This window comes from Ahaetulla prasina, chromosome 6, assembly GCF_028640845.1.
Source record: "Ahaetulla prasina isolate Xishuangbanna chromosome 6, ASM2864084v1, whole genome shotgun sequence".
In the NCBI taxonomy this organism is placed as follows: domain Eukaryota; kingdom Metazoa; phylum Chordata; class Lepidosauria; order Squamata; family Colubridae; genus Ahaetulla; species Ahaetulla prasina.
The window spans coordinates 48,204,962-48,218,590 of record NC_080544.1 but is presented as its reverse complement, the minus strand read 5'-3'; the positions used below and the strand labels follow the sequence as shown (position 1 = coordinate 48,218,590).

The 13,629-nt window shown below is 36.2% G+C and overlaps 1 protein-coding gene across 1 annotated transcript in view; it reads left to right on the top strand.

Moving 5' to 3' along the window:
- Positions 1–13,629, top strand: part of GRK5 (G protein-coupled receptor kinase 5) — a 165,035-nt gene that overhangs the window by 88,777 nt on the left and 62,629 nt on the right. Inside the window, exon 3 of the mRNA XM_058188420.1 lies at positions 13,226–13,338. Within this exon, the coding sequence (XP_058044403.1) occupies positions 13,226–13,338 (113 nt within the window). The remainder of the gene's footprint in view (positions 1–13,225; positions 13,339–13,629) is intronic.

Below are 13,629 nucleotides of genomic sequence, written 5' to 3'. Positions count from 1 at the left end.
CCCTCAAGTAGCTTTTGAGTGCCCACTCAATTCCTGCTGAAGCAGAAAATTCTTTAATTTAAGCCCTGCCAAACGTAGACCACATGAGGCCAGAAGAAGGGGTGAGGCGAAACTTGTCTAATGAGGGATGACTGTCCATGATATCTGTGATTTTGATTACTGAAGAAAGACAGATAATTTTTTAATAATGTGGATTCTACTGCAGCTGAGCCAGAAAATGTATTGTTTTAAATTCTAGGACCTTGTTGGGTCACAATGATTGGAGTTGCTCTGAACTCCTGCAAGCCTCATAAAAGTTCTCATAGTATTCTTTATTTTTGTAAACTTTTACTTAAAGTTAGACTCCAAGCTAGTTTTAGCCAGCATGTTCAGTGTGCAAATATGGAATTTACAGTGATTAAAATTTGGAGTACTACTCCACTCTGTTGGGAATGGATTTCATTTAACAAGAAATATTGCAATTGCAAAGCATATAGCTTGTATTCAGATGGGTTCTAGTTCTTTCAGTTAAAACGGGGAAAACAAAGCTAAGAAAATATTACAGACTGTTATTCTGTCAGATTATACCTTACTAGGTTAGACAGACCAAATATTATTCTTTATAATTAATCAATTTCTTATATTTATATATTCAATACAAGAAAGTTGTATTGAATCTGCCTCTGGTGGCTCAGCAGACTAAGTCTGCCTGTTATTAACACAGCTGCTTGCAATTACTGCAAGTTCAAGTCCCACCAGACCCAAGGTTGACTCAGCCTTCCATCCTTTATAAGGTAGGTAAAATGACCCAGATTGTTGGGGGCAATAAAGTTGACTTTGTATATAAGATACAAATGGATGAAGACTATTGCTTAACACAGTGTAAGCCATCCTGAGTCTTCGGAGAAGGGCGGGATATAAATTCAAATTTTAAAAAAATTATAGCTTTTGTACATAATTCTCATTTTGCTTACCATTTACCTTTATGGTAAATTTCAGATATTATATTCATTTCATTGCATTACATTGCATTGCTAATCTAATTCCCAACTTTGGACAACTTACAATTAAAAACCAACTCACAAAAAGAAGAATACAGTGGATCAGAACAAAGTACAAAACCAAAATTAAACAAAACAAAAGCAAACCGGGCTCGACAATCTACAACAATTTCCATGTTGTCAAGAATAGATACCCTACCTCCCCAGTTCTTCTGTGCTAAGTGTATGCCAAGAGTTTCTACTCCCAGTAGGGTCCAATAAAACTGCTGTTGTTTTTCTAGTTAGAAAGGATATAGCAAGGACAGTACTTGGTTACAATGTAATCAATGCTGAATAATATTGATTAGTTTTGTGGGCAGCCCTTTAATATGACTATCATTCTAGTTAATGTTCCAATCACTGATGCAGAAGAAGAGGAGGTCAATGACTTCTATGATCAAGTTCAATTCAAAATCAGCAGAATATGCAAGCAAGAGATACTATGTGTGATTGATAATTGGAATACCAAATTTGGAAACATGAAAGAGGAAAATATCATTGGATTGTATGGTTTAGGAGAATGAAATGGCAGAGATAAGCAGTAGACCAGCTTATCAAATTCTGCTGCTCCAATGATTTCTTCGTAGCTAATACTTGTCTTCAAACAACGAAAATGATGCCACTATAATGGACATCACCAGATGGGTATGCAGAAATCAAATTGACTATATTACTGTTAAAAGGAGGTGAAGGAGCTCCATTATAGCATGAAAGACATGGCCAGGTGCTGACTGTGGAAGAAATCACAAACTGCTCATGTGGAAACTCTAAATTAAGCTAAAGAAGAAGAAGAAAGTTTACACACTATGACCTTGGACATATACTCACTATTTTCAGGGAGAACATCAGGACATACTTTGATGTGCTAAATTTCATTGACAGAGAGCCAGAGATACTATGGAGTGAACTTTAAAAGGGCCTTAAGATTGAATGTGAAAATAAATTAAGAAAGAGAAGAAAGCAAACTGGATGTCAGAACAAACTCTGGAAATTGCCAAGAAGAGACGTCAACACCTTAGAACTTGATAATGAACATATTAAAATGTGGATTGCTTTTTCCTTTTAGGATCAACCATTAACAATAAAGGGACAAGCAGTTGAGAAATACCCTGCAGATTAGCACTTGGTACAGGAACCATGAAGCGCTTGGAGAAGATATACAAATGTCATAATGTGTCTTGACCTACAGAGATCAGAATTGTGCAAATCCTGATGCCCTCAGATTCCTCCTGAGTGGAAGTGATGCCCTTCCACTCTATGGAAGTGAAAGTTGAAATTTGAAGAAGCAGAATAGGAAGAGCATTGATGCTTTTGAATTTTGGGTTGTAAAAGATTCCTGAAAATCCTTTGGAAATTAGGAATAGGCAATGTATAATAAAACCTTTGCTTGTGATCCTTTATTTTAGGATCTGAGTATTATCAAAATCTAATATTCACATTTTCAATTGGGTGCTTCTCATTAATGCCGGAGGCTTCAGTTGGTCCAGAATGCGGCTGCGCGGGTGATAGAGGGAGTCACTTGTGGTTCCCATATAACACCTCTCCTGCGCAAGCTGCACTGGCTGCCTGTGGTCTTCCAGGTGCACTTCAAGGTGTGGGTTACCACCCTTAAAGCGCTCCATGGCTTAGGACCGGGTTATCTACGGGATCGCCTTCTGCCACCGTTTGCTTCCCACCGACCCGTGCGCTCCCATAGGGAGGTCCTCCTCAGGGTGCCATCAGCCAAACAATGTCGGCTGACGGCCCCCAAGGGGAGGGCCTTCTCTGTGGGGGCCCCTGCCCTCTGGAATGAGCTTCCCCCAGGAATTCGTCAACTTCCTGATCTCCGGACCTTCCGCCGCGAGCGGAAGATGTATTTATTCTTCTGTGCAGGACTGGCATAGAATTAGTATTATTATTTGTAATTTTAAATGAGGTTTTATGGTTTTATGTATTTTAATTTAGGGGCCAAATTTATCAGTGTTTTTATTTGTATTGTATTGGTGGTTTTTATCTGGCTGTGAACCGCCCTAAGTCCTTCGGGAGAAGGGCGGTATAAAAATTAAATTATTATTATTGTTGTTGTTGTTGTTGTTGTTGTTGTTGTTGTTGTTGCAAAAAATTGACCCATTATTATTTTTCTAAAACTGATTTTTCAGTCTTATTACCTGATAGATGATGGTTGCCTGTGTGTGTCTGTTGGTGGGAGATATACAATGAACTGTTGGGAAATTGACAGCCTCACAAATATTTTTTTACCATTATCTACTTCATGGGTGTCAAACTCGCCACGTCACGTTGCCATCACGTGATGTTTCACAACATTTCCCCCCTTTGCAGAGCTGGAGTAGGCATGGCCTGCGTGTGACGCATCTGGTTCGCAGGCCACCAGTTTGACACCCTTGATTATTTCTACTTTCACTTACTCCAATAGCAGTATTTCTTTAATTATTTCTTTAAAGAGGTAATTTATATCTGTTTCAAAACCAGCTACGTATCTGAGATGGAAAGAGGACTTCTTTTTCTTATCCCCTTCATTCTATCTTGTCCACCTTTAAACTAATGTACATTAACTTTGACAGAAGCAGAGTTGCAGTAGCTTGCTGATCATGACCATCTGCATATATTAGAACCTCATAGGTTATGTTGTAACTGGCCTCTAAATGTACTCAAATGCTCAGTTCAACCAAAGAAAGACAATTTTGAGAAAGATCAAAGTGGGAATTTTAATAAACAATGTTTTCAATGCTGTTGAAAACATTGTTTATTAAAATCATGTTGGTTGTTGCGGCAGTGAGTAGCTAGGCTATTTTACATTAATTTGCATCATTAGTAATTTTTATAACCTTGAATGAGCCCATGAAACAGGAGACAACGAATCATTGTTTGTGTTGAGAAAATTCAGCAATTTCAGCACACATAATCTTTTTCTTCCTCCAATTTTAGATAAGCAAAGAGAATTAAAAGGCAGATGTCCAAGGCGAAATGACTTAGTCAAACAGATTAGCTTTCACCAAGGTACACATATAAATGGTGGGCAGGCATAGCTTAGCTTACCTTCCCCCTGCCCCCAAGTTTCACAAATGGCATTAATCAAAAGCAAAAGAGGAAGGCCATATTAGATGGCAATATTTATTGGAACAAATGTACTATTCACACTTGCTGTTCTGATTGCATATTCCTTTCTTCCTGATGAAAAACAATATTAGATTTTATTTATGTGTATCCCACCTTTATTTGTTTTTATAAATAACTCAAGGTAGCAAATGTATTCAATGCAATATCCTCCTCCTATTTTCACCCAGCTTCAAGGCTAAAGTGGGAAATCATGGTTTTCCGCTTTCTAGCCTAATACCTTAACCACTAAACCAAACTGGTTTTCATGCTGAACTGGGACAGTAGTTAGGCAATCCAAAACCATAGCTTCCATATGCCAGTGAAACTTTCCATTGATTAGGGCTGGAATAATTCTCATTAGTATCCTCTTTTTTTTTTCTATCATAGCACTATGCTTGCTAGAATAAATTTGCAATAGGCATTCTCTAAATGTAATACAAGCTCTGCCTTTCCACCATTCCTGCACCCTTTAAATCATGATTAGAAAAATACATTGAAGTAAATTATATTTTCTACTTTGATATTGCTGGCACTTTAAGGACTTAGTTAATTACTCAATCCTCAGTTTTTTGAAAACAGCTGCTCTAGAAGTTTTAATCTAAGAAGCTCTTGCCCTTTAAGAAAAATGGATGAATGTGAGAAGATCAAACTATACAAGTAGCTAAAATAGACTCACTGTTCATCGAATCATCATGCCTGTGCATCTCTTCTATCAAGACTCTCCAATTTTGTAGTGTCTCTAACTTTAATTTTTAAATTAAAATGTTTAGATATTGCATATGATGGTAAGAATTTTCAGGCCAGAATGCAGTACATATTACAAAAGATAAAACTAAAATTAGGAAATATAATAAACAGTACTTGAAAATATTAGAGCAGCAATAAGTGTGGTATAAGAGCATATTTTTCAAGGCTAAGTTATAACTTTTAAGTTCTAAATGCAAGGGTAAAACAACCTTTAGTTTGTACTGAAAAGCTTCTTATGTTGACGCCAGCCTGGGTTTCCAGGGGAAGGGGATTCCAGAGCCAGAGTGCTGAGACAGAAAAAGCTTCTCCCCTCTAACCATGTTCAAAATCTCTGATACAATCTAGAGGTTATAAGGCCAAACCTGAAGGATGCTGTTCCATATCCAATAAGAAGCTATTGTTGATATATCATAATCAAAAGCTGCTGAGAGATCTGAAGGACCAAAAAAAATATATGCACAGATCTCCTTCCAAATTATACAGCTTATTGCTTCCTGAGGTTCAATAGATGGAGACTATTGGCCATTTTAAGCCAGTTTTAAACAATATTTTATGATGAATGCGCTTAGTTGGCTTTATTGGGTTGTGCATTTGTTTTCAACTAAATCAGATATCACAGATACATTTTAGGTATGTGTTTGTTTCCCTTCCACCCGACAAAACATATGGAAAACTAATAATTGTAGAAATGTAAAATAATGATGTTTGTTTTGTAATAATTTTATTAAATGCTATTAAAAATACACATAAAAATGAACAAGAAGAAAGATAAAGAGGAAACAGAAATAGGGGTGTAGAAAGGTATAAAGAAAAAGAAAACATATATTCAAATAATGATTCCCAACAACTTCCTACAACAATATAACTCATTGAATTCTTAGTTTAACACTATGATAGTTTCCATTTTCCCCCCCAAAAGATTTTTTTTTCTTTTTCAAATTTTAATGATCAGCAAAACAATGTCACAATTTGATTCCCCTCCCCCCCCCATCTTCTACAAAAAATCTACAAAGAGGACTTCCGGTTGTAGGTAAATATATTTGGTGACTTTTCTCTGACAAGAGCCATTAATTTAGCCATCATTGCCAGTTCCATCATCTTTACTAACCATTCCTCTATTGTAGGTTTCTCAAAGTCTTTTTTTAAATAACTCAAGCCATCAAATATATCCAGCATGCCTTTCCTCCTTCTGTTTTCCCCACAACAACAATCTTGTGAAGCGAGTTGGGATGAGACAGAGTTACAGACCTAAAGTCACCCAGTTGGCTTTCATTGACTAAGGTGAGACTTACATTCTCTCTCACAGTCTCTCTCTTTGTAGCCTGGAATCTTAACCATTAGACCAAATTGTCTTTCCATAGCTCAGCATGCTAACGTCATGTTGCTGCTGTCATATATAAAAGTAAAAAAACACCTGATTTTTCCAATAGTTTATCCATTAACTCTAACAGTTCTAACTGGTCTGAGTTGTGTATTACGGTAATTTCCAATTTTGTTTCAATTTAATTATTGATTTCACTCTGATATTGAATAACATAATTTCAATGGTCCTGAAAAAATGCAGTAATTCTTCCTATTTTGCAAAATCTGCAAAAACAATTCACATAAATATTCTGATGCAAATATTTGTATGAAAACGTGTGTGTATGGAATTCTGCATTAAAAAGGGGGGGAATTCCATCATATGTTTGTGGAAAACCTTTTTTACCATTGTAGCATAGTTCACTGTAAGACATAGGAACATTATTTTTTTTCTTTTCTTTTTTCGGTTTTTGTCTTTTTTCATTATGTTTTTGGTTTTAAAAATGTAAAATACTCAGTAAAAACTATTTTTTTAAAAAGATACATTATTTGCAATACTTTCTTGGAATGATTCCATCCTGAATAAAATTCTGAATGAAGGGAGAGATAACAAAAAGAAAAAAAATGTTGGACATTCAAAACAAAGTTTGTCTAAAACCAGACAATGACATTTAGTATGTCAAATATGGGAAATGATTTTCATTTGCTTCTAAGAGATATAATTGACAAGCAAGAGAAATTAAACTGGCAAGACTTAAATAGCAGTTGAAAAGAATGATGTCATCAGATCTTGATTGCATCTATATTTTAATTAATTAGACCAGAGTCATATGCATCAAAGCTGCAGTCACTCCAGGGACTTTTTTAAAGATTTGTCAGAGTTTCCATTCTAAAATCCTGTATTATAAAACGATGCTAGACAGTTTTGAATTATGCAAGCGAATGAGTCTTTTTGTGTGTGTGTGTGTGGAACTAACTGGAAGTGTTTGCAATTTAATATACAACCTCTGGCAAATGATTAACTTTTCAAATAGGTAATGGTCTTCAGTATTGTGATAGAAAATTGAACATTGATGAGATGTATTTAAATGCAAATGTTCATAAAAGCTTCTTTTGGAATTTGCTTTATGCACCAGTACAGTAGTGGTGGTATGTCCCACAATGGCATAATTACTATCTTTTTTTATTCAAACTTTATATAAGCCTATGTAAAATAATAGACTGTTCTTAGTGTGAGAAGCATGCCTCTCTCTTCATCATGCCCACATATTTTTATGCACATGTACATTTCTATCTCAAAGGTAACGCATTGCCTCACATGACTATAGCATAAATTTGCATAGCAATGAAAAAAATGGACCCTACAGATCCTTGCTCATGTTTTGCAGTCAAGATCTTTCTTTATTTCACATGGGTTTTTTCCAATACCCAATTCAGTGGGCTCCCACACCCCAAAGGCCTCCTGGCCATTTTTTAGCCACCCAGACACCTGCAGACTCTTGGGTAATAGTCCCAGTTTGCTCTGTTTTACTATCAGGAATGAGCGTCTCCAATTCCTTTTCTCTTGGGTTGCTTCTAGTTTCCTATTTGGATTAGAAAACCTGTAACTCTCCTCACTTCCAGAACCTTTCTGCATTCATTCTTCTCCAAACTGGCATGCCAACAACCACAACCACCACCACACCACCACCCAACTGCTGCTGCTGCTGTTGTCCTTCTTCTCCTCTCCCTTCATTTTAGTGGTGCTGGATCTGGGTTATTTCTAGATACCATTAAACAGGATGTCAGTCTTGTTGCTCCTCAAAAATGCCATAAAATATTCAGTGATTTTTCTCAGGATTGGCCACTGACCAAGTTGAAGGAAAAGTGCTGAAGGTCTTTTTCTCCTTTGCTACTTGAATCACATTTCCTATTGTATTTTATAAAAGACACCAAATTGTATAAGCCAGTTTTCTGGGATTTAAACAAGTACCAAAATCAACTAACTGCTACACTGAATATCTAGGCAATGTTATTCTCCATGTTTGCTTGGGAGATTGGGAGCACATATTTTTGTTATGTAATTGAGTGATACAGTTGACAGACCATTAAGTTAGTATCAACTTTTAGCAACCACAGATTCATCTTATGGCCTGTGGGCCACTTCGGCTGTCCCTGTCTGTCTCATAGTGGTGACAGCAGGGGAGTAGGAGCAACAAGAGGTTAGACAGTGGTGGGGAAGAATGATGTGGGAGGGGGTTGTAGGGGCTGAGCCAATGGCACTGGCCCTTCATAACTGTCCCAGTTTTTCACGAGGGCCCCTAATCAACCTGTTCTGGTTGTTCGCTTTCATTCCACTGGTTGTCTTCTTTCATTCCATTTCATTCCACTTTTCCCAGCATTACAGATTTTTCAATAAAGCCATGACTTCATATAAAGTGTTCTGAATATAATAATCTGAGGCGCATCATTTCTGCCCTGAAGGTTATCTCTCCTGGATCCACCACATTGGATTGATTTAATCTGAGGACTATTTGTTGAGGTTTTTAAATTATCCACAGTATTATTATCCCACCTTTAGTTCAAAAGCATCAATACCTTTTGATTTTCTTCAACTCCATAACTCTATAAAAGGGACATCTTTCCTTTCTATAAAGGAAAACATCTTTCACAGGGAAAACTGTATATATCACTATGTAATAAGATTATCATCATCATTCTCACTTGTATGTAATAGATACAAGCAGCCCATGGGGATTGTCTGTTACAGTGGCTATAAGTGCACTTTTGGAGGACTTGAAAGACCAGGTTAGGGACAGATTGTCATGGAGAAATATTTTTATATGGTTATTAAGACTCAGGATTGACATTATGTCACATAATTTACCAATTGTGGGGAAATTATTTGTCCCTTTTTTGTAGGTTTTTTAAAAAAATGAAAGTATATTATGAATAGGTTCTCACAATAACTGTAACCCAAAAGATTGTATAGCAAGATTTAGTTCACTGGCTGCATTGGCTTGGGGGCTAAGGGAAAATGGCATTTGTTTATTAAATTGAAACCAGATACTAAGACTGGATTATTCTCCTTGCAAATAAAGAGAAATTAACATCAACACTAATCCTTCACTCCATATTGGCGTTGAGACATCTTTCAAAATCATTTTGCATTATGACATAAAGGTGTGCATTTCAAAGAAAATCAAAAGTCAAAATCTTGCCAGGTGTGCTTGAGCTTTAAGATTGCTAAAGTAGCTTTTTGGATTCTGGCCATGTTTATATGGTGGGTGTTCTGCAAGGAATAATGAGCACTGAGTTTAAATTTCTTTGAGAAGTGAATACCAAGATGATCCTTTGTGCTTAAACTTTATCAGTACAAAAGATTAACTCTTGCTATCCTCTCTTAGTGACTCCACTTGCAATGGTTGAGGTTCAAGCTATGCCTCTTAGTCTAACTTTTAATGGCAGCAGATGCAATGTTTATTGATTCAAATCAAACAGTGGATAAGTCCTTTTTAAAGAGTCTCCAGAATAGTATTTGAAGGGAAATAGCTTTCATCCTGTTTTCATTCATTAAAAGCTAGGTGGATCAGTGCATGTCATTATTGTATTTAAATGGAGGCAGCTACATTTGAATGCTTAACTCATCTCCATTAAAACAGCTGTAAATTTGCTTGTGAACTTGACAAATCAAAGTGCAAGAGGATTGCTGTGTGTGAAAAGCTTTTCTTTCTGAGGCAGAAAGGCTATTCAGGACTGGGTGAATTTTGAACAAATGGATACACCCAGGTGATGGCCAATTGATACCACAAAGCCTGTCAGGCATGATACCATGTAGGTCTCAATTGTCATTTTATCATACAGACTTATTTGTTCTTTTCCCGTCTCATATTTCAACACAAGTTTGTACCTTTTAACAATAACATGTTCATTAGCACGTAATTCTATTTCTAACACAGTGTTACTTTGTTCATAACCATACAAGTCTTTATTTATATATCAAATTTCTATGTTGCCCATCTCACCTAAGTGATTTTGGGCAGTTTACAATAAAAATCCACTTTAAATCTTTCTAAAAACCATTGACATGAAATCATTTGATTTTACAATCCATTAAGAAAATTCTAGTACATCATGGTAAGTTAACAATTTATATTTATTTGTCATTTCTCATCTATAACATGCTTCCTGGGCTGAAAGCTACAAAGGAGTTTTCAGGCAAAAATCTACATTTATATTAATTCCACACTCTTTAAGTATAACCCGTCTAATAATGATTTTTAAACTACATTCACCTTAGCTACCATTCCATTGATACTGGTGCGATCCAAATCTCAAATTATGGCCTTCTAGAACCTTCTATTCCTTGACAAAATCCACTTTTTCATCCAAGCTGAACAACAGGCAACAAAATATGACTCTAAGTCTTATCATCTCCTTTGCTTTTCATCTTGTTGCACTTTATATTTAACTCAAGTTCTTCCCCACTCTAAACAAATTTGGATATATCTTCTGCCATTGTTTAAATGGTACATCAATTTTCAAAATAAGTATTGTCTGGAGCAAAAATAACAATCTAGTTAAAACATTGACTTTAATCAGAGAAATTGTACCAACATGACAATTCTAATTTGTCCCATTTTGACATATCTTTTTTTAAAATTTCATTCTATGTCTTCACATAATTATTTTGAAATAACATGCTATTCTTATTTGTTACAGTGTTACCAAAGTATTTTCAAGATTAATCTTGAAATTTCCTAATGCATCAAATTCAAACTTCATCTCATGTCTCAAGTACTTTGTATGTGAAGTCCTTTTCAGTTTTTCAATGGACCTTCAAAAAAGATGAGGGATAAAAATATATTTCTTAGCATCAGGAATATCTCTCATTCACACTTAAAATGTGAAGTGCTTTGGAACAATTCTCTGTATGCTTACTTCATAAACATGTATTTTCCAGCAAATTAGTGATGGGCCTGATATACATCATCCCAGAACTATAGACCATTGTATTTACTTCATTTTACCTTCCTTTTAAGCACAAAGTCTTTGAAATCATTTTGTGCTTCTTAAAAGACAGCCGGCATTATGGATTTGTTAAAAAAAAAATGCCACCAAGTTCATTCTGTTCTGATAAATTAAGGTTGCCAAGGATTTGATGACTTAGAATGCCTGCTTTTGCATTTATCCCAGTTTATTTTTAATATGCCTTTTTTCAGGCTTGCTGTCATTACAGTTACCAGAAGCCCCTTTGAATATGAAGAAATTCAGGGCACTTTTAAAAAAGGCTACAGCACTTTTTTTAAAAAAAATGAAGAAGAAATGAAGGGTTCTTGCTATCAAAATAGAACAATGCCCACTGGACTATTCTGTTATTGCAGCCCAGATGCTGTAGCAGCAGATGTCAAGTTGTACAAGTCTTTCAGTGGTGTTTTGATGATACACTGTTTTTCTTCCCTTCTGCATCCAGATTTCCCAGGACATCTGGAACTATGTATTAAGTCTTGTAGACCAGTGGTTCTCAACCCTTTCTTCCCCACAGACCCCCCCCACACCTTTAAATATCTTTTGTGGTCCACAGACCATGCTCACAACACCCCCCCCATCTTGATTTAAATCATTTCTTAATCTTTGCAGACCCCCTGGGATGACATTGTGGTCCCAGGAGTCCGCAGTCCACACGTTGAGAACCATTGTTGTAGACCGGAGATGTTAAACTCATGGCCCGCAGTCTAGATGTGTCATGTGCTGCCCTTGCCCACATCCGGTTTAACGAAGCAGAAAAAAGTCATGATACATCATGTGACGACACGAGTTTGATACCCCTGCTGTAGACCATTGTTGCTGCACTTTCTATACTCCAGTCTCAGTCCATGAAATACTTAAAACATGAACTATTATTTTAAAGGCTAGTGCAGTTTCAGCATGGAAGCTGAATATTGAACAGTGATACCCAAGTGCCAACATCAGTATGCAGAGTATATGTTCACTGACCAGTGCAAGGATTTAGAACAAACTATTCACTAAACATGGATCAATTTTAGGTGCTAAAAAAATGTGCCCATGTAATCTCATCCTAGTGTTGAGTTTCTTTCAAGAAAAAAAGGCTTATCACAATAATATTGCTTATTTACCGGTAGTTCTATTCTGTTGCAGCATCTCAGTAGCACTAGAGCACTGTTGGTAGGATATCAGGTACAGGTCGTCCTTGACTTACAACCCTAATTGAGCCCCAAATTTTTGTTGTTAAGTGAGACGTTTGTTAAGTGAGATGTTTTGCCCCATTTTATGACATTTTTTGGCACAGTTGTTAAGTGAATCACTGAAGTTGTTAAGTTAGTAACCCTATCTGGTTTCCCCATTGACTTTGCTTGTCAGAACTTTGCAATCAATGAACACATGATCCCAGGACACAGCAACCGTCATAAATATGAGCCAGTTGCCAAACATCTGAATTTTGATCACATGTCCATGGGGATGCTGTAAAGGTTGTAACTGAGAAAAATGGTCATAAGTCACTTTATTCAGTGCTGTTGTAACTTTGAATGGTCACTAAATGAACTGTTGTAAGTCAAGGACTAACTGTACTACCCACATTTGCAGATGGTGGGAAAGTATTTAGAAGCATAATGCATTGAACTGTTGCAAGTATCTGTAAAGGACTCTAACGTTTTCTGATTACTGGAAACCCTCCTGAGATAGCTTTCCTATCTTATTTCTCTGATTTTAACAGGTTTCATCTGCACACTTTTAAGCCTGTTTTTGCAATTGTAAGAGCCAGAATCAATGCATTTTTCCTTTTCCTTTAATGGCAAAAAATAAAGTAAAATCAAAATTCTTGGAATGTGTTTAATTAAATCCTATACTAATTTCTGTGCAACCAGGATATGATCTCTAGTAAAGCTGACTAACTTCTATACCATACCTTTATGAGTTTTTAAATTTGCAGCATTCATAACTGGTTTGATTTTTTTAAGATTAAAAAAAATATATCATACATCCAGCCTTCCCAAACTGGACCAGATGTAAAAAACACTCCAGTGTTTCACTTTCCTTCCTTCTCTTGTTATTTCCTCCAGAGAGAGATTATTACAGTTTATGTGACAAGCAACCAATAGGAAGATTTCTCTTTCGGCAGTTCTGCGAGACTCGCCTGGAGCTGGAATGCTGTATTAAGTTTCTTGATTCGGTGGTAAGTTGGTTTTTCTCAATGCTTCAAGAGTTGATTGTATCTTGTGGGCCTCTCTGTACAGGTACAGAAATTTCCTTCATTTTTTGGTTCTTCCACAGATTGTACCTGCATAACTTTTGTAGTTCCACTGTTAAACTGTTTCCTCTTTCTGCAGACTTATGTATATGTGTATTTCTGTTTTCATGTTTACTTGTATCTGAATACGTATCAGCAATGTACAGGTAGTCCTCAATTTACGACCACAGTTGAGCCCAAAACTTATGTCGTTAAGTGAAAAGTTTGTTAAGTGAA